The 24,445-nt window shown below is 39.1% G+C and overlaps 2 protein-coding genes across 2 annotated transcripts in view; one reads left to right on the plus strand and one right to left on the minus strand.

The window, feature by feature from the left end:
• LOC102232591 (cytohesin-3-like) overlaps positions 1-6,866 on the minus strand; it is a 45,566-nt gene extending 38,700 nt beyond the window's left edge. Inside the window, exon 1 of the mRNA XM_023340381.1 lies at positions 6,516-6,866. Within this exon, the coding sequence (XP_023196149.1) occupies positions 6,516-6,534 (19 nt within the window). The 5' untranslated portion in view covers positions 6,535-6,866. The remainder of the gene's footprint in view (positions 1-6,515) is intronic.
• Positions 6,867-17,181: 10,315 nt separating this feature from the next.
• On the plus strand, positions 17,182-23,384 carry LOC102217008 (ras-related C3 botulinum toxin substrate 1-like). The gene is made up of 6 exons (XM_005800021.3): positions 17,182-17,505; positions 18,633-18,704; positions 18,830-18,947; positions 19,384-19,446; positions 20,339-20,498; positions 21,212-23,384. Exons 1-6 carry the CDS (start codon positions 17,471-17,473, stop codon positions 21,343-21,345), a joined length of 582 nt encoding a protein of 193 aa, XP_005800078.1. The 5' UTR covers positions 17,182-17,470; the 3' UTR covers positions 21,346-23,384.
• The last annotated feature ends 1,061 nt before the right edge of the window (positions 23,385-24,445 follow it).

Consider the following 24,445-nt stretch of genomic DNA (forward strand, 5'->3'; position numbering starts at 1 on the left):
TCCTTTCTTACTTCAAAATAATAGTTTCAAGATTGCAGATTTCTCAGACAAATTCCAATTTCTGGGAAATAAAAATCTTTTAAAGCTAGCTTTGTCATTCATAAAAAGACAGAACTCTTAGGATAACAAAGTCTATGTAAATTTGGACAAAAAACATAAATTGACTTAGCAAAATTGTGAAGATTTCTTCACCGTCCTCATTGCATCTTTTTCTAAATCAGGCACGTAATTAAGTTTATGATCTTCCTTTGACCCCATCAGGGTGCAGACTCAATGAAAACAATCAGGGGGCCAAATCGGCTTGCCACAAATAGAAACTTTAACTTCCTGTTCAGCGGGAAGAACCCTTGTCTAGGTTCTCCAAAGAACCAAGACAATGCAGATAAACTCATTACTGACTTCTTTACAGCCGTTTCTCTGAACGCTAATCTTTCAAACTGGCTCACAACGAGGCTAACGTCTGCCAAAATATCTGGATAAATAAATCATCACTCGACCTATGCCTTAGTAGAAGTGACATGAAGCACCTGAGAGGGGAAAAAAAAACTGATGTTCTAGTTGGGATTTGACTTTCGACGAGTCGTTCACTACCAGAGGAGAAAAGAGAAAAGAAAAATGACAAAAGCAGGCAAAATATTTCCTTTTCCAAATCTGTTTCTTTCAATATAAAACTTATGAAACTTTAACAAAAACTGTAGGTGTGTGTCTGTGTCTGGTGAAATCTTTGGTTAAAACATTTTATTCAGTTGGTAGAGAATCCAGACATTTTACTAAAGAAAGAGTAGCAATACTTCATAATAAAATTACTCAAGTACAAGTAAAAAGTACAGCATAGTAAAAATACTCTTAAAAGTGTTTTTTTTTTTCAAAAAGGTTACTAGTTAGTACCCAACTCTGTTCACTACCAACCAGTTCCTCCCTGCTGGCCGGCCTCCCACTCAGCTCCAGCCTGTTTGACAGCCTGACGTCCTCCCACGTACTCGCCCCGTAGCCACAACAAGCTCCACACCCTAATTACACCAACTTTTCCCTCTTAGCAACTAATCTCCCCCAGAACTGCAGCGCTGCGACCGCCAAGAAGTGACACGCACGCCGTCTGACTCTCCAAAACTGCTTTATCTCGGGTTTCAAGCCCGCCAGGGCGAATGTGATTGGAAATATTTTGGGAAATAATCGCGCACAATTAGATGGTTATTAAGTCCACGGGGGGGTGATTGTTGAAAAGTCTGAGGAGAGATGAGATTTATTTTCTTTTTTTTTAAGCTTTTAGTGATGCTGTTTCATGGGAAAATCACAAAGGAAGGGTTGTGCATTTGTGACTCTTCACCATTAAAGCTCCTGGTGATAATGCAGGCCTGCTGCAGCCTGATATGATTTGTTATTTCAGCAAACGCTCAATCTGTGGCTACGAAGGTTCGAGAACAGACGGAAAGGTTTCCCACGATCAGAGAACGACGAGGACAAACATTTCAGCAAGTGTCCTTCTACAGGGAACACTGCAAAAAAAAGAAAAAAAAGTCTTTATTAGTCTATTATTTTGGTCTAGTTTCTAGTGCAAATATCTTATAATACTTGAAATAAGACAAAACTAACTTACAAGAAATTATTCATGAAAGGTATTTTTTGTTAACTATAAGTTAGTTTTGTCTTATTTAACGTAAAGATGCATCAATCCAATATTTTTTTATTATTTACTTTAAATCATATTTTGAATTCCTAATTGTACTTCCTGAGTACAATTAGTACAATCAAAATCAACCTTTCTTCAAATTTTAAAGAAATTTGAAGGAAGGACAATTTTTTACATGTTTGCCCAAAGCAGTCAACCTCTTGTTTTGGTCAGTTTCTTTATTATTTATTTTACATTGGCTGTGCTACTCCTAAATGTGCTGACTGAATAATTTAAAGTTGTTTTTACATGTTTGACCAAGCTTGTGAAGCTGTAGCTGTATTTCAGTGTGCTGCACTGGTACCGAATCATCAAATAAATTTGTAATTCAGTACATTTATGTCCGTGTTTAAAAAAAAAAATAGAAATGTTTTCAGTTAATTCAGCTGTTGTTCGGTTTCTAATCGACACTGAACCTCAGATATCTGCATCGGAAGTGAAAAACGTGGATCGGTGCGTCTCTAGAAACTGGACTAAAAAGTAAGTGGTGAGATATGACATTTTTGCAGTGAGGCCGTTGACAGTGGAGCTGTGGAGGAGAACACAGCCACATACTGAACGAATGAAGCTCCGCGCTGACGCTGTGGAGCGGAGAAACTTCAGGAAGGCCAGCTGTGACAAACCCTGGCCTCCATCCAGACATTCACTACTCTGCTTCCCACACCAGTTTGGCTTTTGTGTTTTTTCTCCCCCACTTCTCCATCCAACTATAAAATGTTGCTAAAATTAGACTTGTGAGTTATATATATATATATAAAAAACTATTCAAGTCTGTTGATGATTTCCTCCATGCTGAGCCCAGGCCCCGTCTGCTCTGCGGCACACAAACAACAGAGACGCGCCAACTCTGATTAGTGAGAGCAACGCAGCCGAGTATCACATTGGTCCGGGTCATAGTTTACAACACGGGTGTCCAAACTTTGATAAACTATCTTTCAGTAGCCATTTTCTAAAAATCAGCACACCCTGGCCTCATTGAATCACATATTTTCTTGACTTTCCAGTTTGAAGAGCAGCTAACAAAAACAAGCCTCTGTGTTACCAATTATACATTCCCCATGGAGACGGCATTAAAAAAACAGTCTGTAATCTCTAATGTCAAACGAGTAGTGATGGTGATTTGGCAAAGACAATTACTGAAACATGAGCGTGCTAAGTATCTAAAGCGGTGCATGCAACCTTTTTGCATAAAGGTGATAAAATGATCCCGTTTACTTAAAGTACTCACAGGTCACACAAATTCATTTTCTTAAAACAATATTATTGCAATTATTTTTTCATTTTCCCTGTACAAATACAAACTTTTTTTTTTTATGTCTGAGAACATTTTTTGTTTTATTCCATTTTTTCCAAGACACTCGTGCCTTATTTAGCTGAATTTAATTAATTGTTGCGGCCAAGTCTGACCGTAAGCCACTGCGTATGTTTGACCCTGTTTACCACTTACAAAAAAATGAAAAACAAATAGTTTCATAACCTGCATTTCTCATTTTTAAAATCATTTGATTAGTCCGGCTCTTTTGGGAAAAAGGCGTTCAGCTGTGAAAATTGTCCATTTCCACTCACTGCTTGAGTTTGTTTTGTTTTATCAACAGCAGCAACACACTGTAAAAACACTAAATCCTACCAAGTATTTTTGGTCTAGTTTCTAGTTCAAATTTCCTAATACACTTGAAATAAAACAAAACTAATCCAACTTTTCAGCAAGATGTAAGAGTTTGTCTTAAGTAAGTAATTTATTAATCTTGATGAGAACGTACTGCTTCCACTGACAGATTATTTCACTGATAACATGGGAAAATGTCTTGCTATAAGTGAAATAATCTGTCAATGAAAATAGTACTTTTCCATCAAGATTAATGAGTTATTTACTTAAAACAAGACCTTATATCTTGCTGAAAAGTTACTTATAACTTAGTTTTGTCTTATTTCAAGTGTTCTAAGATATTTGCACTAGAAACTAGACCAAAATGACTTTGTAAGACTTTGCGTTTTTTTCAGTGCAGGTTCCCCTCAGACCTACAAAGCTCCACTCAGTTCCAGAAAAATGGCCGCTTTTGCTTGTGGTCTGATGCTCACCTTCATCCAGTAAAATGTTTGTCAGCCTGAACTTAACCCAATGCCATTTCATAGGTCTATAAACTGGAAGCAGACGCCCCCTCCCCCCGACCCACTAAAGGCTGCAGCTCCAGGTTCGTCTTTATTAAACTCAGGGTGTTTGGCAGAGCCAGATATAGCAGCGCTAAGTGCCAAAGTTGTGATAACCTGCGTATCAAAGCGCGGTCGTGAACGATGTTAAGTGAGGTGTGACAGTGTGTGTGTGTGTGTGTGTGTGTGTAGACTCAACAGAACTCACAGTTAGCTGTGTTAATGATTGCCTCTACATGGACAGCATGCCTCTGTTCTCTCTCACTTCCTGTCACATGACCCAGATCGATAAGAACAAACTTTATGCTCATTTGATTCTGACTGCTTATCACCCAGACTCACTGAGATGTAACTCTTGATGTAACTCTTGCTTTGTTAGTTTGTGAATATTATTACAAAACAGAGACGCATTGCTTGAATCAGATGAATTTCCGTCATGCAGGTGAGCTCATAGGAAGGTGGCGTGAGCGTCCCTCCTGGCTCTGCTGGTCTCTCAGTTTAACTGTCGCGTTATCAGACTACAGCCGTTTGTTTACACCATGCTTCCTCCGCAGCCTTCAGCCCCACAAGGCGGTTTGGATTATCAGCCCAGAAACATGCTGCGTGTGTCAGAGCGTGCTTCATAGCGATGCAATGATAACTGCCGCTGCCGCACAGGTTAAACTTTAACACAGCGACACGTCTGCATCACACCGTACATCAAAGTCACGATCGGTGACGCTGAGAGTCGGGTTTGAATCTTCGAACTTTAACGTGTTTAAAGATTTTACTCAAATATGCACTGATCTGATTTCCAAGTACCGATTTTGTAAAGCCCAAAATACAGACGATACGGCATAAAAACATGTCATGATATAGGCATTTGATATCAGTCAATATCGATAATTATTGATCAGTCTTTTTGTTTTAGATATCTGAAATACTGCCAAACCGGTGGTGTGACCTTTCCTCTTTCATCTACAGTTTCATATCCACACCGTTGTTTTTTATTTTTAGACACTAATGAGGCACACTGGTGAAACCTGAAAATGCAAATTACTCAACAGGTTGTTGCCAGGTAACCAAAGAGTGGGTGAGTTAGTTGATGCCACTCAGCTAGCTTAGCTCGCTGTGAGAGGTTGAGCAGCTAAAGCCTTACCTCTGCCTACATCCCCCAGAATGCAGAGCAGTTCTGCATCGGAGTGCAGTTAAATTATTGAACATTCTATCAGATGTATTATCTATTGATATTGATCACATGTCTATTGTATTATTGATATATTGTCATTGATTTATTGTTCAGGCCTAGCCCTGAATTGCCAATACGGATTCTAATTAATTCAGCTGTATCTTTAATAATTATAAGTAACAACACAAAATGCATTAGTTATTACATGAATTTAAATTGATCTGTCTCAATAAAATAACAACAGTGAACTAAGACGATTTCCCTAAAATGGCCAGCATGGATTGAGTACAATGAAATACAATTTTGAGCATATCTATGTATTGACACACAATGTTTTCCTTCTTTAATTTTCCAGATAAAAATACCCACATACTCCAGCATACTGTGTGTATTGCATTAGCTGCACGAACTCCACACACACACACACACTTCCCGGACAGTTGAAGTTTCAAAGTGGAGCGTACCAAATGAATACATTTCTTGTGACAAATTCCTGCATTTCCCACAATTCCACAGTGCATCATCCTTACCTAGGGTCTGAGCTATCTGTTGCCATGTAGTTTTTGTTCTCTGAATGTTCTTATATTCCCTCATTGACGTATCGTACGAGTTTCTTTGCTCTCTAATGTCTCCCATCAAACGTTCTTTACAATCTGGCTCCATTTCATCCACATAACAGTTTTTACTCAGATGTTCAAACCTCCAAGTTAGGTGTTTGAAAATCAATCCAAAACCTTTCAAAATTTGAATTCTGAGCCAGGAAGTTGGACGTGTCAGCAACCCCGACATCCAATATGGCCGCCTACAGGTAAAACTTTCACATAGAAAGCTGCTGCAAAAAATCTGTTCATTTGCATCTTTTAAAATTTGTATCGCATTAAATCCTTTACAAAAAAATAAATGGCGCATCTCTTAAGAAGTAATTCAAGTACCACAAGTGGTTTTGGTGCTGCAGCATGACGCTTCCAAAAATCACCTTGGGGATGGTGTGTTCAGGATGGCAGTTCTTCTGTTACTGTGTACTAATAGTATATGTGACTATCTACTACTGCTGTCAAGCATTTCTACACTGACGTTTGTGGTTGCACCACGACAAAATGTGAAAAAGTTGACGGAGGTTGTACTTGTTGTACATGACACTAGCTATTGCAGGGCTGCCAATCATTCAGTTTATCATCCCCACCAGTTTACAGGCTTCAAATGGCGCCAGATGATAGTGAGCGATACATCAAAGCCCAGCTGAAAAACGTCAGACTGATGGAGAGGGAACAAACACGTTCCCCCCTCCCTCCCTCTCTCTCTCTCTTCATTACTTTGACGTTTCTAAAACAGCAGCAGTGAAAATGAACACTAACGAAGCTGTTAGGCTCTTTGTTTTGCCTTCTAAATGGGATTAGGCGACAGTTCATCCCGTTTGTGTTTTTTCGGTGTAAAACCTAAATAAGCACCTGAACTGTGTTCCCCGACTGACTCACACATCCATCCATCATCCATCATCCATCCCATGGAAACCAGTGAGACCATTCTTACCATGATTGTCTTCATCCATTTCGATTGGAAGAGCGACTTCGCAGTCCAGCTGAATGTGTGAAGCCTCGCGTGAAATGTATCACACTGTGTTTTGTTTTGTTTTTTCAGTAGAATTTCACTGGGACATAAAAGCCAGAACCGGCGCTGTGTTCACAGTCAGACGGCAGAAGCGGACCGACGCGCGGCTGCTGTCAGCGGCGAAGAGAGGACGCGAATGAACGCGAGCGGAATCCAAACTCGGCGCGTGGAGTGAAGGCGAATCCTCTCGCGCGGAAGGTGATGGTTCGGGCATGAGATCTGAGGCGGCTGCTCCTCGGTCCCTCTGCTCCATCCTCTATCTGCTCCGCCTGTTTTCACCGCCACACACACACATCCAAATCAGGGCGGCGTCACCAAGCTCCGCCCACCGCGATTAACAACCTCATACTTACACCGCGTGCACACATGCGCGCGCACACAATCTCTCTTCTACTTGGGTTTTGATTTCCTGTCTGGACATTTATAGTCGTTTAATATATATATATATATATATATATATATATATATATATATATATATATATATATATATATATATATATATATATATATATATATATACATTCTACAACTAGACCATGACAGCACTATTTGGAGCATATTACTTTTTTTTCAGTTTTTTTTTTATTTCACATGCTACGTATTTCTATGACATTGTCATTCTGACTATTCAGTTTGTTAATTTAAGATATCTGAAATAGATAATAACATATCCTACATATATATAATAGAAGTAAAATATACTTTAATTTATTTGTTCGATATATTAAAGATAACTTCAAATAATTATACCAGAAGGGTTTGAAAGGTCATTCGATATTTTTGATAAACAGACCCGTTATTTTGAGGAAAATAAACACTGAGATGGAAAAACATCGAAGGCTCATTTGGTCTAAATAATAAAATCCAGATAAAGTGGGCAGAGATATCGGGAGAGGAAACCTGATAAATTCATTGGTTGCTTCGTGAAACACTTGGACTCTAGTTTGAAGTAGAAGTGGGTGACATTGAGCTGAAGATGATTAGGGTAGCGGAGGAGTTGTTTTTGTTCTTACTAGTGGCCATGATGACGAGTGTTTACCAAAAACACTGAAAGAAATGACCCACCCAGAGGCTTTACTGTAACTCTCTACTGCTGGTTTTATTCTCTCACTCTTTGTGTTTATAGGCAACAAGACAATATAAGTCATCAGTCAGTAGTTGAGTAATAATGTCATCTTTCAGAAGTAAATTCATGTCTTCCACGTCACACTTAGTTATCTTGCATTACTTCATTTTAGGTCTTCAAATAACAATTTTTTAGTAATCGATGAATCGATTATTCTGAGGGTTAATAGATTAATTGGATGGAAAAAAAAGAGACATTCTACAGATTTTTCATTTATCCTCTCTTTTATATAACTTTTTATATAACAATGCAAATACATTAAAAGATGCAAATAATCAAATAATTGAATTCCTTTTTTAAATGAGAAAATAAACAGTTTTATTCCTTTAGCAAACCTGAGCCAGGTGAAGCTAACTCTGCCACTTGAGGAGTTTTGGTTAAAACACATTTACAGACAAATGTGTTTATTTGTATTTTATCTTAAATGCAACACGTATGACGTTTTTGTACAGTTTTGTCTTAAGTACTGCTCTGAATATGTTGTGTTCTTTTCAGCAAATGCTGTTTTTATGTATCTGTATACTCCACCCAATGATTAATTGATTACTAAATTAGTTGACGATTATTTCAATAATCAGTTAATCATGATGAATCCGACTTATCGTTTCAGCTCTACTTAATTTACTGGGTTTTTTTAGGGCTGTTTGATATATATTTTTAGATACACGTTTCCATTAATTACTTGAAAGAAATTCCTTAGTACAAAGCTCCTGATCCTGTTCCTTTCGGCGCTCCCTCCAGATTCACATCCTGGATTTTGGTGATGCAGGTATTACAGCATCTTTTGAGGTCAGTTCTGGCAAGGAAATTCCACTTCCTGCCCTTCCCTGCCCATATGAGCTCACTCACTGAGGATTTTCCAGCAGAGATGCCAGCCACGCCGGCCAGCTGTCATATTAGAGGAGAGGAAGACGAAGGTTTGGGTCGGACTCAGCTCGATGTACTGTCCCGAGCTCAGGAAGGGAGTTGTGCCGGGGACAGATTGTGCAGGGGCACAATGGACGAAAGTTACAGGACAGGAAGTGCTGAAATGGACCTGTTTTTCTACGTCCTCTCAGTGTGAAGATGTTTAAGTACACAAAAGCTCCTCTGCAAGCTTCTAAAAAATTTTGTCAGTAATAATGGTTATTTTTATGGATCCCATGAACCTTCGTTTTTCACGTTTAGCTTCTGTTTTGTATAGAGAAGAAAAATAAACCCAGACGGTGCCACACTTAGTGGCACCCAGAGCCGGGCAAAGACATTTTGACACCTTCCAGAAATAACAGTATGGGTCGTTTTTTGCCAAAATCATTTTGGCAAAAAGAAAAAAAAAATCTAATGTTTCTGTCCTACTATTCCAAATCTAAACAACCAACATGTTTAGGTTTGGAATGGTAGGACAGAAAAGGCCTTTTACAGTTGGTGTTATTAGAAGTAGCTACATTTTTTTAGCTATGCGAATATTTATGGAAATCAACAGTCACCTCTTCAATGGTATGTCTTCTTTCCTTTCCCATTTTGAAGAGCAGCTGGAGGAAATAGACCTTTAAGTCACATGATGTGTATTCATGGATTACGAATAAATCGATGAGATCACTGATTAGTTTGTAAGGTAAAATATGAACATAAGATTCACTTAAATTGACGGTAGAGGAATTGCCAGGAGTGCCAATAAGTTTGGCACAAATGATATAAAAAAATACAATTAACTTACTAAGAAATGTAAATCCGTATTTATTTGCAGTGCGAGATAATGCTGTGGAATATGCTTTTACATGATGGGAGCAGAAGAGGCTGCTGTCTTGATAGTTTGTGTGACTTCACACAAAACATGAAGTTTCTGAGGTGATAATCACAACTGCTGTCCGATAAACTGAGCCAAGGTTCCACTTTGGTGTCATTTTGGTCTGGATGAGACTCTACAGTTGAAAACAATTTGGACATTACGCTAAAGCTGCAGCTTGTAACTTTTATTTAAAACAAAAAATCAGTTTTTTACATACTTGTTAAAACAGTGACCATGTCGAGGCAGTATAATATGAAACAGATCATCTTTGAAAAGACAGCGCGCGCACACGGGCATGATTGACGATGCTAAGACTCTCCCCTGGCTCTGATTGGTTGTTTCCAGTTAGCACTGCAAGACGGCAACTGAGCCAGATTGTTTCACAGATTATTTGGGTTATACTGTGACGACGTAGTGACAGCTTCAACACATATATATAAAAAAATATATTTTAATAAAAGTTACTGCAGCTTTAAGGTTTGAAAGGTCTACAGGTGAACGGATCCAGTTTTCCAGTGGGGAGAGGAGAGCTGAGTGTTATTGTTTGAAGAATGGAATGATGGATGATGATGAAATATGTTACAGATAGATTCTCATCGTTCTTAAGGTCCAGGAAGATTTGAACAAATCCTCAGAGTCTGGAACTGGAACTGGCAGCTGGAGGTGAACGGTGACTCGGTATAGCCGTCTCTTAATGTTGGGGAAAAAAAAAAGAATAAAACACTCTCAACATCCCACCAGCAGATTTAGGCTGAAAGTAATCTTTCCAAAATGATTCTCCTGACCGTGTTATTGTAATATCAGCGTCTTGAAGCGGCTCGGTCAGCCCTGGCTTGAATCTGATAGCGAATCCACAACGGAAATGAAAGATTAGGGTGATGGCAAGGAGGCCTTCCGTCTTCACAGGCTCAGAGCTCATCACCATTGATTACTGAGAAAAGCATTAATACCTCAATAATAAAAAAAATGTATAAAACATGCCATTTTTAATCAAATGTAAATAAAAACATGCTTTCCCCGAACCCCCGAAATTAATCTTACAATCATTTCAAGTTGCTCGTTTCCTATTAGAAACAAACTTAAGAAGACGTGCAGCGATCCAGAGCTCAGGTGGGAGCTCTGGAGCTGCTGAGAAAACTGTTTATTGTGGACTTCTGGCTAAAGTAAAGCCACTGTTAGTGATCCATCCAAGATGATGCAATGTGGATGATTTCCTTTAGCAGGGACAAAACATGCTCATGAATGACCCAGTCAAAGTCCAGGCGTAAATCCAGATGAGAATGCGAATGAAGTTAACATAGTTACTTGATTGTGCTACAAAATGCCTCCATGTGCCTGGAAAACACATAAATACTTCCCTTTTAATAAACTTTATCTAATCCTCCAACTTCCTCTAGTCATCTCAAAAATTCTCTTAGAATCAGATTAAATATTCATTTGTTTTCCTCTGAAGCATAAAATAAATGTAATGTTCCTTTCCTCACAGAAGCTGCAGGCATAAACAAACACTGCCTCCACAGTATCGCAACATGTTCCGGTGAACCCCCCGCCCCCCACGCATCCCAGCAACTGGCCCCCAGGGGCCCACTTCCAGGCAGAACCCACTGCTCACTCTGAGTGAATCCTGAAAGAGAAACAGAGGAAAGACAACAACCTCATCCTCGTTACCATCGCCCTCCGCTGCCGTTTTTAGCTGCGTCTCGGCCGAAAGGTGGGGTTTGTGGCCGAACGCTTTGGGAATCATCATGTGTTAACTATGCGAGTGGAGGCGTATTCCCAGCTCTCAGCTGACTGGAACAGCAGTGGTGGATTCCAGAGAAAAGAAAAGAAAAACCAAAAAGAACAACAAAAACAACAACCTTTATTTCTGGACTCGAATGAAAGTTGTAAGTGCCCATCTCAAGTCAAGTCAAGTCAAGGTTTATTTATGCAGCATGTTTACAACAACCTGAACTGACCCAAGTGCTTCACAGTAAACACATCACAGGTGGATAAAAGATTAAACAGAAAATAAAATTAAGTTTGGCAAAAAATAATAAGACAATTAAGAAATTGGCAAAAAAATACCAAACACTAATAATATGAATAAAAATCGAAGGCATACTTCACTTCAGCAGCAATCCCCCCTCTCACGCCCCCCACCCCAAAAAAAGAAAAACTCAGACCAGTGCTAATATTGGCAGTTTATTTTTTTCTCAATTCAAACATAATTTCAAGAGTTTGTGTCAATTTGAAAGTGAATTTTTACAAGAGTCGACCTTCCCACAAATAACCTTTGACCCGCTCTTTTGAGATGAGCTCTAGCGGGGAGGAACCTGGTTTCCATGGAGACGCTCCAGGTTTAGCTGGAAGCGGGACGTTTTCCAGCGTGTCTCTGCAGCAGTGCAGGACATGTCTGCTGCTTTCTGTCTCCAGTCATACAAACTGCTGCGACCTTCTTGCTTCTCTCAGCACAGAGACAAGCCTCTGTTGGCTGCAGTCATGCTCTGTCATTATGTAAGCTAGCGGTCTGCTTTGTGACCCATGCGGTTATAATGAGGCTGAGGAATACATTTCCACACAGTCAGAGGCTTTTATACGGCTCCAGATCACACTGGGGATTTATAAAAATGTTACTTTTTCATATTTATGCCACCTGCTTTAATATCTTTCACAGTGATTTTATGTAATGGAACAAGGCAACACAGTACATGCAGCAGGGGCGTCCAAAGTGTGGCCCGAGAATTTCACTATTAGCATTAGGCACCGAGGAGTTTTCTTTCAATAGCCGTGTTTACTGTTCATTTTAATTCTATAGCAGTAAACAAACAGCAAGTCCAGGACACATTTAAATTGAACTTAATAGAATAGTTTATGTTGCTAGGAACAGATTAAAATATTTTCTAGACCAAATCAGCTGGGGAAAAAAATACTCAAGAAGTTAGGAAACTGCCTTTTATTAAGAGAAAACAAAACGGTTGTCACTTTGTTTGAACATGACTGGATCTGCACTGTTCTATTGGAGATCTGGTTCTAAGTTTATGACTTTTTCTCTGTCTGTCATTTTGACAGTTGCTGGAATGTGCTATGCAAATAAACCTGACTGACTGACTGACTGACTGACTGACTGACTGACTGACTGACTGACTGACTGACTGACTGACTGACTGACTGACTGACTGACTGACTGACTGACTGACTGACTGACTGACTGACTGACTGACTGACTGTGTCAAAGAAAATCCTGTCACTTTCTATTTTCACTTGTCAATTTTGAAACTACTACTATAGTAGTACCATACTACCATACTATATAGTGGGCAGTATTATGTGGTTTTCAGCCACATTGTGCCATTTTATAGCATAATCAATAAACTATGTTGCCTTCAGTTGTTATAAAAATGTTGTACATATAAAATATGACTTAAAATAAATATTACTTCATGATTTAATGCCTTTAAATTGGGCCTCTGTCTCTTTAAAATACTTCTGTTCTTTCTGAATTTCCACCTTCAAGACATCATCACAGTATCGCTGTGATGATGTCTGTGACGCTGTGATGGCTCCTCCAGCCAGTGATTTGACAGCACAGCAGGTTTACCTTCTACATCAGTCAGATCTGGAATACAGATGGTTATTTGTGTGTGAAGATGACGAGCATTTGAAAGACCACACACACACACACACACACGCACACACACACACGTTTGTGTGGCTATCTTTGTGGGAACTCTTCATTGACTTCCATTCATTTCTACAACCTAAACCTTACTCTTATCCTAACCCTAACCCTATCTAAAACTCAATTCACACCTTAGTCCTAAATTTAACCCCTGACCCAGAAACAGCGTTTCCTCCTTGTGGGGCCCAGGCTTCGGTCCCCACAAGGAGCAGTGGGTCCCCACAACGTAGTATGTGTCAGAAAAATGGTCCCCGCAAGGTATTACAAACAAACGCACGGGGCAATGTGACACACTTCCTGCCTCACTGTGCTCCAGGGAGGGAAGCAGGCGGAGCTGGTAAGGAGGGAACGGAAGAAAAAAAAAAGACAAAAGAATGCACACACGCAGAGAAAGGAAGCTACATTTCTGACCCGGGAACTGCATCAACGTTTGACTCGTTCAATCTGATTCCATCCCACTGTGAAAATAACTCATCAGAGGAGATCGCCGTGTGAATAGATGGGTGTGCAGTGCAGGAGTCGCAGATTGGAAGTCTCCTTTTGATCTACTGACTGAAGCCCTCCAGGTGGCAGAGCACACAGAGGCAGAGCAGCAACAACCCGTCTGCTGCCACCGGCTAATAAACAAACTGCTGCACAGAAAGCTAACCTGAACTAAATCCTGCTGTCACAACAAGATGTTTGAGGAAGCCCACAAGAAGCAGCTGGAGGCAGTTCAGCACTTCCAGAGACTTTGAGGGAGTTCAATTCAGAGCTGAGCTGCTTTCAAGGAATTCAGTTTTACACAGATAAATATGAGGCTAAGAGTTGTAACAAGGTATGACAGAATATTAGGTAGAGAGAAAAGGGAGGAGCACATTTCCACCAAAAGAACTCAGAAATTTTTAGATTAGTCTCAGAAATTGTCCAGAAACAAACTTGGAAATTTCTGAGTTTGAAAAGTTGAACACTTTCCACTTCTGAAAAACTTTTTTTCTAGAACATTTCTGAGATTAATCTCAGACTTTCTGGAATTTTGGAATCCTTCTAGCAAATTTTGGACTTTCGAAGCTCAGAAATGTACGGAACAGGATTAGGGCCACTGGAAAAAAAGAAGTCTGACTTCTTTTTTTTCTGACAGAAAAGTCAGACTTCGATCTGACTTTTCTGAGATCAAAGTCAGATCAAAGTCAGACTTTTTTTTTTCCAGCGGCCCTAATTGTCTTTTGTAGAAATGTCCTTGTTTTTTCTAGAATTTCTTCAGATCAATCTCAACATTTCTGCGTTGCTCGGTGGAAATTTACTACTATTGTTTTCTGTCTATGGCACATGTAAGTAAAGAGCAGATTTTGAGAAAAGTCTAATTTGTCAGCCAATTACATCCATTGGGCATGTTTCCATTGACCTGACTTATCCATGTCGGGAGCTTCTGCATCATATAAAGCTCAAGCTAGAGCTGCTGAAACCAGATCCTGTTTTTAAATATCTTTCCCAGACTGTAAGCCTGTACTGATCACGTAGACGGAACAGCAAAACAAAGGTCCGCTGCAGCCATCTGCTGCCATCATGAGCTCATTTAGCTGCTAATGCATTAAAAATGTTGACTTTCTCCCTAAATGATAGGATTGCAGCTCTGCGCCACCTTCCCTGTTGTGTTACCATTACAAAGCACATTCAGGCACTTATCTGATGATTGCCTGCAGCCTGTCAGTCTGAGTCTTGTGCAAATGGGAGAACCGTGGCGAGGGTCATTAAACCCCAATGCTTATTATGGAACTAATGATCGAACGTAATGAGCCAACCAAGAAGCCTCTCTGAGCTGCTGTTTGAAGGAAGATGAGGACGAACTGCGAGTGACAGCAGAGACACCAAACACTAAATAAATTACCTGCAGCAGCAGCAGCAGCAGCAGCTCTGGGTTGTTAAGATGATCTGTACATGACATATGCATCTTGTTTAAATCAGCCTACGGAAGGCCGGGTTTGTAGAGTGGAAACACAAACTTAATGTATTTATTAGGTCTGTCCCCAAACTAGTCTTGCGTTGCAGACAGTGACCAATGAAAAGGGTTCCACAAAGAGAGGAGAATATCGATGCAAAAAATAGTTTTCCAATGAATTTAAACGTCAAACCAAGAGCAATGCAAAAATCTAGAAAAGACCTTAAAAAAACACTGAAATCAATATAATTGGTTAAATTGGCAGAATGATGTTTTCCAGTAAGTAATCTCTTTTTATGGCACATTAAAGCAGCTATGTTAAGCTCATTTGTCATAAAAATGCTGGGGGGTTTAATTTATGAAATATGACTTAAAAGAAATTTGACTTTGTAATATAACGCCTTGGAATTGGGCCTCTGCCTCTTTAAGAAACTCCTGCTCTTTCTGAAACTCCGCCTACAGGAGGTCGTAACCACATGGCTCCTTTACTAACCCTATAACAATGATTTTACAGACGTTGCAATGAGAAGCAGCTCCTACAATGAGCTCAGCAGATGTGCAGTTCCATCGGGTGTTTGCTAATAGCTGCTGGCTAGTCTGAAGGAGCAGAGTGGGGGAGTGACGGGGGGAGGGGCTGCTCTGTGAGGCGGAAGCTCGGAAACTTGAAGCATCTAGTGATGCTTCAAGAAGCATCACTAGATCCTCCAAGGAGTTTCGCACATGGTTGCCATGGGAGATTAAAGGATTTCTCACACTTATTAGATTTTATTTTAAATAATAATAATAATAAACATTGTTAACTTTGTATCATTATCCTTCTACGATTTACACTATTTTGTGTTAAGTCTATTTTATAAATCCCAATAAAATAAACTTATGTTTGTGGATGTAACGTAAAAAAAAAAAAAAAATCCTAACAGAGATGAAAATATTAATTTTTTTTTAATTCAGCATCTGAACCATATTTTTATACCACGCCAAATACAACACATTTGGATGCAACCTAATATCTGAGACCTTATTCTAGTGTTTATGTTTATGCTAAGACATTTTCTTCCTGTTTCACTGTTTCTCAGTGAGACGTCCTTAAAAACCTTCCAGCTGAGCTTCTACTGATCCTTCATTCATCTCTCTCTCTCTCTCTCCAGCTTCTAATGTTGGGGTTTGTCCTCCTAATGTGCTGTTTGTAGGAGGAGAAAACTCAATCCGCGCGTGACAGAGGACGCATGTGTAAAAAAAGGTCGTTACCACGGAAACAGAGAATAATTGATGACGCTGCAGAGCCAGCGTAAAACAGAACCACAGCTAGAAAAGTTACAGAAAGAAGCGCAGATAAATGTTTACGGCTTATGTTACTAATCCGAGAGCAAAAAAAAAGGATCATTTCTAGTCTTCGACAGAAAAGGACAATATTGCCCTCTAGTGTTTAAATGTTAAATGGCATTTTTGTATTCAAGTTCTGATGAACACAATGGTCGTTAAACAAAGTGCAAAATATGAATTCTACTTAGAGAACATGTATCCCCGATTATATGTTAGTATGAGGTTAATTATATGAATAAAAAAATTAATGGAATTAACAAATAAATCAATGAAATTTAATGAGAACCGTGAAATTTGGACAGTGAGGCTCGACTTCATTTTGTAATATGTAATATGTTTAAGAATTAAAGACCAACAGCAAACAATATTTTAATTCCAAACAGAAATTGGACAAACACATTCACTGCATATTAACGTTTTAAACATGTTTGTCCATTATAAGTTAATAAAACTTGAAGTTTTTTGTTGATAAACATTTACATGTAATGTAAGACTCCACTGGATTGTCACGTTAAACCATTAAGCAGATTAAAGGTGTGTATTTGGATGTGTTTATCTTTGTTTGTTTGTCTTTTTATTCGCTTGTTTGTTTGTTTATCATTTAAGGATTTCAACTGTATATTTTGTGGCTTGCCATACTTGGGTATCCTCTTTTGGTTTTGAGGATAAAGAAAAACAATGCCAGTGTTCTGAGGACTGTGACCATCGCTGTGTGTCACACATAGTAATAACCAGTAGAGGGCGGGCGTTGACCATTATTCTGCTCTGACCAGATGAGACTTCCAGGGATCCACAGTTTCCAAATCAAACCGTGGGCGTATTTTTCCCTCAATCTTACTTCGATTGTTTTTTCTCTCTTCGGGGTGTTGTCTGTGTGTTTTTTTTTTTTTTACATCGCTGAAGTTTCACTGGGGGTGTTGCTCCTGACCCAGACACGGACAGTCAGATAGTTCGTTCTATGTAGACTTTTTATAAATCACTTCCCAGTTTTATTCTCTCTCTTTTCGCTGCACTTTCAGGCAGCACAAGCAGACTGCTTTAGTTTAGCTGCTGTTAGCCTGACCAGCTAACTGGGATCGATGCAGGCCATTAAGTGTGTGGTGGTGGGAGACGGGTGAGTTAATTCACATCTTTATTCCCATTCTAACCTCAAATGTCAGAGTTTGAGTCGTAGAGTTGTAGAATTAAAGCTTAAAAAATGTGGACTTTGGTTTGACCCAGTTAGCAACAGTTGGCTAGCGGCTAACCGTCCCAGATAGAGCGACAGCTGCTATGGTGGCTGCTGTCCCTCCAGCTGGGTCACAGATTTACTTTATACCTTTGAAGATATATATATATATAAAGTATACTCCTAACGTTTGAGTTGCATCCACTTTAAGTAAAGGTGGGCGACTCGTAACATTTAAAAAAATAAAAGCTGAATTTCCAAACGATTCGTGGCACCTGAGGGAATATGAAAGGAACTTTTAAATCAATCCAATATCACGTTTGTAAGTTAAAAGCATGTAATCTTTTCTTAAGCTTAAATTCTGAGATAATTTATATTGCCAATTTATTTAGTTGTTAGATGTTTCCATGAAAACATTTGTGAGTTTTTGAACATTGTTCTGACTGTCTAGCGGTTAGAACAGGTGTCCGATAATGGGCAGGAAGTCATATTTATTACTTTAAATGCATTTCACTATTAAAGAAAATAAACTGCACTAATAACCACAGCAATAACAAAACGAAGAGATGTTAGAATCATGTCAAAATCAATTATTTTAAATAGTATTTATTATTATAGGTAGGTTTGCGTCCGTTTCCTAAAAGACCAACACACTGAGAGCATTAAGCCAAAACGACAAAAAAAAATTACATTTTGCATTTAAGAAAAACATTTTTTTTTCATATTTTAACACATTTCTAATATTGTGTAAAAGAAAAGGCTTAGGTGGTTAAATGAAAACTCAGCCGAATGTCCCATTTGTTTTAATCCGATTGATGGTCAGAATCGTCCATCACTAAAAATAATGGTCAGTTCAGAAGCCAATCCAAGTTTTGTTTCCCAATTCCTAATCTCTGACTTCTGATGTGACCTGCTGATTCCTCTGTAAATATATTTCCTCACTTTGTGATAATAGCGTGGTGAATGTTGGCGGCTGAATTAGAAATACTTTTCACTGCTTATGAAATCCACTGTTCTTACTGTAGCCCTCTCTCTCTCTCTCTCTCTCTCTGGCTCTGGCTCTGGCTCTTCAGGGCTGTGGGTAAAACATGTCTGCTCATCAGCTACACCACCAACGCCTTCCCAGGAGAATACATCCCCACGGTGTAAGTCCCACACTCTGCTGCTCTGGTCATTCTTAATGTGATGGACCTAAAATGTGTTAAAGAGTAAACTTCTGGTCAGCAGAAATGTCCTTGGAAAGCTCATTTTTTTTAGACATTCCTTGCAGATTTGACAACTACTCCGCTAATGTGATGGTGGACGGGAAACCAGTGAACCTGGGTCTGTGGGACACAGCAGGACAGGAGGACTACGACCGGCTGAGGCCGCTGTCCTACCCTCAGACAGTGAGCGTACACACAACTCATCTCTGTCCATTGTCCTGGACAGATCTGAATTAGCTGGTCGCTGCCAGCGCAAACACTGTCTTCACTCGGAGTTATTTAACAAAACAAAACAATCTCCCTCTCAGACAAGTACAGTGAAGAATATACAGAGTCTGGAGGACAGTAAGATGCAGTAACTAGCAGCTCTTGTTGACGCTGTTTGTCTTCACAACAATCTGGTCTTTGTGCAAGAGAGAAAGACAGTCACTCTGTATTTGACCAATATAATGAGTCCTGATTAGTGTTATGTCATTATCATTCTACTCTATGTACTCTAACTCAATTAACAACATGATTTCTCGCGTTAAGGTATGAATACTTCCAGTGATGTTTTTTAGATCAAGTTTTTTTTTTTTAACCCACTGATTTTTACCTTCTTTTTTTTTTCTCTTTCCAGGACGTTTTTCTTATTTGCTTCTCACTCGTCAGTCCAGCTTCCTTTGAAAACGTCCGGGCCAAGGTAAGAGGAGCCCGTGTTATAACCGTGTTGCGTTATGGATCTAGGGCAGCACTGATTGCAGTTTTCTTAAAGATCGATGATCTTTAACTAGCCAGACCTGCCGATTCCGATTTTGGGCGTCACCAATTTATTTTTGGATGTCAAAAGATGCTAAGTTAGCAACATTTGGGTGACTGTTATTAACTTCACACATGTGGGTGGCTCTGTCAGTGAGCCCTCTCTCACAGCAGCATAAAGGGGGACAGTGCGCTTCCATTGAACATAACATTGCGTAAATTGGAATTATGAAAATAAAGTCAGCTTGATGAAAACTCGCAAATTAAAAAAGAAAACAACACATTTTTCTATAAACGGTTTTTGTGGAAGGATGAGGTGGTTTTTCAGCCCTATTGAAATAGATGTGATTTGCAAAACTGCAATGGAAAAACTGTTTCCTGCTTCATGAGTCATGTGATCATCTACCAGATGTTACTACTGGTGAAAACAGCAAAGAAGACGACAGGAAGTGATGTCTGAATTATGAATATGTTTGTTTACGTCCGTCGCTGCTGTGATTTTTAATAACTTGTCGCGTGAAGAAACTTACTCACGTGTGATTTTAATTTAATTTCTTATTTAGTGGAAACACCACAATTGCAAAACTGTGTTTTTCCGACATTAGCAGAATATAGACGAATGTTGCAAATATCAGCCAATCGGGCAAAATTAAGGAAATCAACTTATCAGTGCAACCCTAATGAGAAGTAAAGCATAGAGTCTCCCATGAGACGGTAAATTGATATTTTAAGGGAATATTGGTAATAATGAACAGACGTGTGTTTGGCATTAATCGAACAGTGGAGCACCCTCATACTTCCTGTGTCTGCAAGTGATGGCCTGTGTTGTCCTGCAGTGGTATCCAGAGGTCAGACACCACTGCCCCAAGACGCCAATCATCCTGGTGGGCACCAAGTTGGACCTGAGGGATGACAAGGACACCATTGAAAAGCTGAAGGAGAAGAAACTCTCCCCCATCATCTATCCACAGGGCTTGGCCATGGCTAAGGAAATAAGTCAGTTTTAGTTTCACGCATGCCCAGATCTATTTTTACTATCATATTTGTCACTGCTGAGCCAGCATTTGCTCAACGTTTGAGTCAGATTTGCATCAATGACCCATAAGTAACATGATTACTTTTGGCATTGTCTGCACCGACACCGACTGCACACACACACACACACTTCAGAGACACAAAATTCATTTAATTTAATCCTGTAAACATTTTGCAACAAGCAGTTGATCAATTAATCACACGATAAATTAAAATGAGCTTGATCACTCCCATTCTGATGATGAATATTTTTTTGAAGTTTATTTATGTTTAGAGGCTTCATAATCCATTTTATTTGCGGTTTTGGTTGTATATAAGTTTTTATTTTTGTTGTTTTGGCTGCTGTGTTTTACTTTAGATACTTTAAATATCTTCCAGGTCCAGTGTTGCATGTTCTTTACCAAACTAAAGTTTATTAGTACTTGAGAGGGAAAACTTTGCTTTGTTCTTCCATTATCAACATATTACTTGAAAATGGCCACAAAATAACAATATTATCATTTATCGTAATAATTACCAGTACTATTTATCATCCAGCAACTTTAGTTTCTGCAACAGGCTTATAGATCTGTGCAGCTCGCTGCTTTTCCAGCAGTTTTTATGAGTGTCGTCCCTTTCCTCTACCAATATGAGAAATATGTTAATAGTTGGATTGTGATTCTGTTTGAAACCAGGTGCAGTGAAGTACCTGGAGTGCTCCGCGCTGACGCAGCGCGGCCTTAAGACGGTGTTCGATGAAGCCATCAGGGCGGTCCTGTGCCCCCAGCCCACCAAGAAGCCCAGGCGGAGGAAGTGCACCGTACTGTAAGGAAGACCCGTCCGGATCAGAACACACGGCCAGGATGAAGGAAAAACAGCACACGGGTTCCCACAGATAGCTTTTCTACCAGGCCTCATCAGAGCATTTTGTACATAGAAAAACAAACAAAAAAAAAGAGTAAATTTCCACCCTTAATTTTGAGATTAATCTCAGAAATTTTCTGGAAAAAAACACGGAAGTTTCTGAGTTTCAAAGGTCGAACATTATCGACCTTTGAAACTCAGAAATGTCCACATTTTTTCTAGAAGATTTTTGAGATGAATCTTGAAATTTCCAAGTTGTTGGTAGAAATGCACTTCTTTAAAAAAAAAAAAAATGTTTCTATCTCCAATGGCCCTGAGATGTCGTATTCTTGGAAGCGGCATTATGTCTGACTTCCATCTGAAAGATCTTCATAGATCTAAGTGAAGCTTTTTTTGTTTTTTAATGAGTGGAACCAGATGTTCGTGTGGTTGCTTACATCTGGCTCTTTCAGATCCATTAGTACATGGTAAATTTTGAAAAGCCCTCAGGATGAGGGTAAGCGATACGATTGGAAATTTTATGAAAAATATTCATGTATTTTTGTCATATGCAATGAAGAAACACTACTTGAATGTGGATTTGTCATATTACTAGATTTTTACAGAAGAAGGTCCAGTGCTTCACTTTGCCCTGAACACTAAGATTCCTGCTGCCTTTACAGAATTTTACTTTATGCAAAAATGTTTTTAGACACATTTTTATTTTAAATGTCACTTGATTTGCTAGTTGTGCTTGACAGACTGGTTTGTTTACATGACTTCATTTAGATGGAGGTTGCAGAAACCCAGATTGCTGATCATATTGTTGTTTTAATGTTTGTTTTTCTCACTTGGAGTCGCACCGATTTTCTCGCCGATCTTTAAAAAGCTTGAACTGCCGATTCCAGTTTTGACAGATGGCAATTTGTCAATCGTCTGAAAAGTCGTTAAAAATATATAGGTCTGAAAATCAGCTGATTTTTTTTCGCGGAGGCAAATAAGATCGGTTTCTCATCCGAGTATCGGCCAATTTCTCAAAGATTGAGGAAATATGTGAGGAAAAATGAGTTTATTGGTGCACCCCTAATTTCAACATGTGTAGGACATGGCAACCTCACGCCTAACCCGTAAAAACTGACAGAAGGAAAAGGAGTCCAACTCCTGGAGGACAGTATTTTAGTTGCATTCACTGCATTTATCTTTTTTTTTTATTTCAGAACATATTTATGTTGTTATGAAGGTTTGTGGTTTTTCACGCTTTATTCCAAGTTTCTGAAGTGAGTCAGTGTTGTAATATCTGAAGGGTGGAGCTCAATCAGTGTTAGGGATTTAATGTTGCATAAAAATTAGACATGGGTTGGTTGGAAATTCTCAGACTGATTCAAATGACTCGTCTTGTTGCAAACAAAAATTACATACTACAACAAAGCTGTTTTATTCTATCTAAGATGTTGCACTACAATACTAATCAGACTTTGAGCAGAAATTGAGTCGAAAGCAGAATTTTTCTAGCTTCATCCCAGCTGCTCTTCAGTAATGGTGGGAGCAAAAACAAGCTGGTCAGTGTGATTGACTGCTGACTAGCTTGTGGATCCAAACTGTGTTTTAAAGCAACGTTGGCTTCATAAAGGTGCTCAGTAGCGCCACCTGTGGTTCCAGCTCAACTGGGGTCCTTTTTCCTGCCAGCTAACCTAACAACACAGCAACACGTTGGGGAGGGGGCAACGCTATTCTGTTCCATTTCAAAGAAAACTCTGGTTACAATCACTTAACAAAAAGGATTTCACTGTAACTGGAAGAATGGCTTAATAGGAACATGTTTTACTCGATTTTTCTCATCTGTAACTGGCCCATGCCTAATGCTGAATGAATCGGAGGCTGACCAACTTGATACGAGAAAAACTAAACCAGCACAGGTACTCTGAAGAGCCATGAATTCTGGACACTTTGTAATTGTTTTCAATACAGCAGTATCTTTTTGTAGTGTTGTGTTTTTTTAAAGCAAATAAAGCATTTACAAAGCTCCCTTGGATCTGTGTTTTGTGAAAATATTACAGGATTCTTCCAAAGAATGTTGATATCACATCCATATCGAATCCTGCTAGTAAATGCAATACCAGCTTGTAGAGGCAGTATGGTGTAAACCGTTCTTTATAGGAAAACAAAAATCTTTTTGGTCGAAGTTTCAAAATATATTCATATAAACTTTGATTTGATCTATCAAGTGCTCCCTAAAATGAAACTTCTTTATTATCACAATCAAAATAAACAGCTTAGTTACTCACCTTTACCAGCAGCAACTCCTGGTCAGAATTCCAGAGATTTCTCAGGCTGTTGTTGGCGGTAAATCAAGAGGAAGTCCTGATTGTTCCTGTAACAAAATAGAAACCAGAAACTCCACAAAAGTTCACCTCCTGGTCATTTGTCCAGGCTAATTCACCATATGATAAATAACATTAAGTGTGTGGTGGTGGAAAATGGATAGTTAGATTTTTAGTCTCACTTTATTCAGTGTTTGATAGTGTGAGATAGATTTAAAGTGAACATGCTATACATTTCTACTCTTTGCAAACAAGAAGACTCAGAAAAATGTCTTTTTTTTTTCAGCTTAGGCAGTTGAAGTTCTAAGCTTCTCATAGTTTTACTTCGAGCCAATATTGTAACTGTTTTGCCTGAAAATTTTAATAATTTGATAATTTCTTGATATTAAAGCAATTCTGTGGAATAGAAATGTTATCTTTCTTTCTAAATTGAGTTATAGATTAATAATACAGTTTCAGGTTGCAGGTTCTGTCCTTCCATCCTTGTGTCCTGCCACATTTTCTTTCCATTCTTCCTTCGTGATGTCCCGTCTCTTTTCCTTTCTATCCTTAATGAGGTCCAAGCAGCAAAGCGATGTGAAGGCCTATTGTAATCACAGGATTTCTTATTTTTCCGACATATTCAAAGACTCGGCAAACTTCAACCAAAATGGTCCCCCAACTAAAATCTTGGGATTTCAGTGGAACCACAAGTGGGCCTGGCCAAACTGCTCTACAGCGCCCCCTAACGCGAGACGGGACAAACTGCAGATCGTAGAGATCTCA

Source organism: Xiphophorus maculatus, chromosome 10, assembly GCF_002775205.1.
Source record: "Xiphophorus maculatus strain JP 163 A chromosome 10, X_maculatus-5.0-male, whole genome shotgun sequence".
In the NCBI taxonomy this organism is placed as follows: domain Eukaryota; kingdom Metazoa; phylum Chordata; class Actinopteri; order Cyprinodontiformes; family Poeciliidae; genus Xiphophorus; species Xiphophorus maculatus.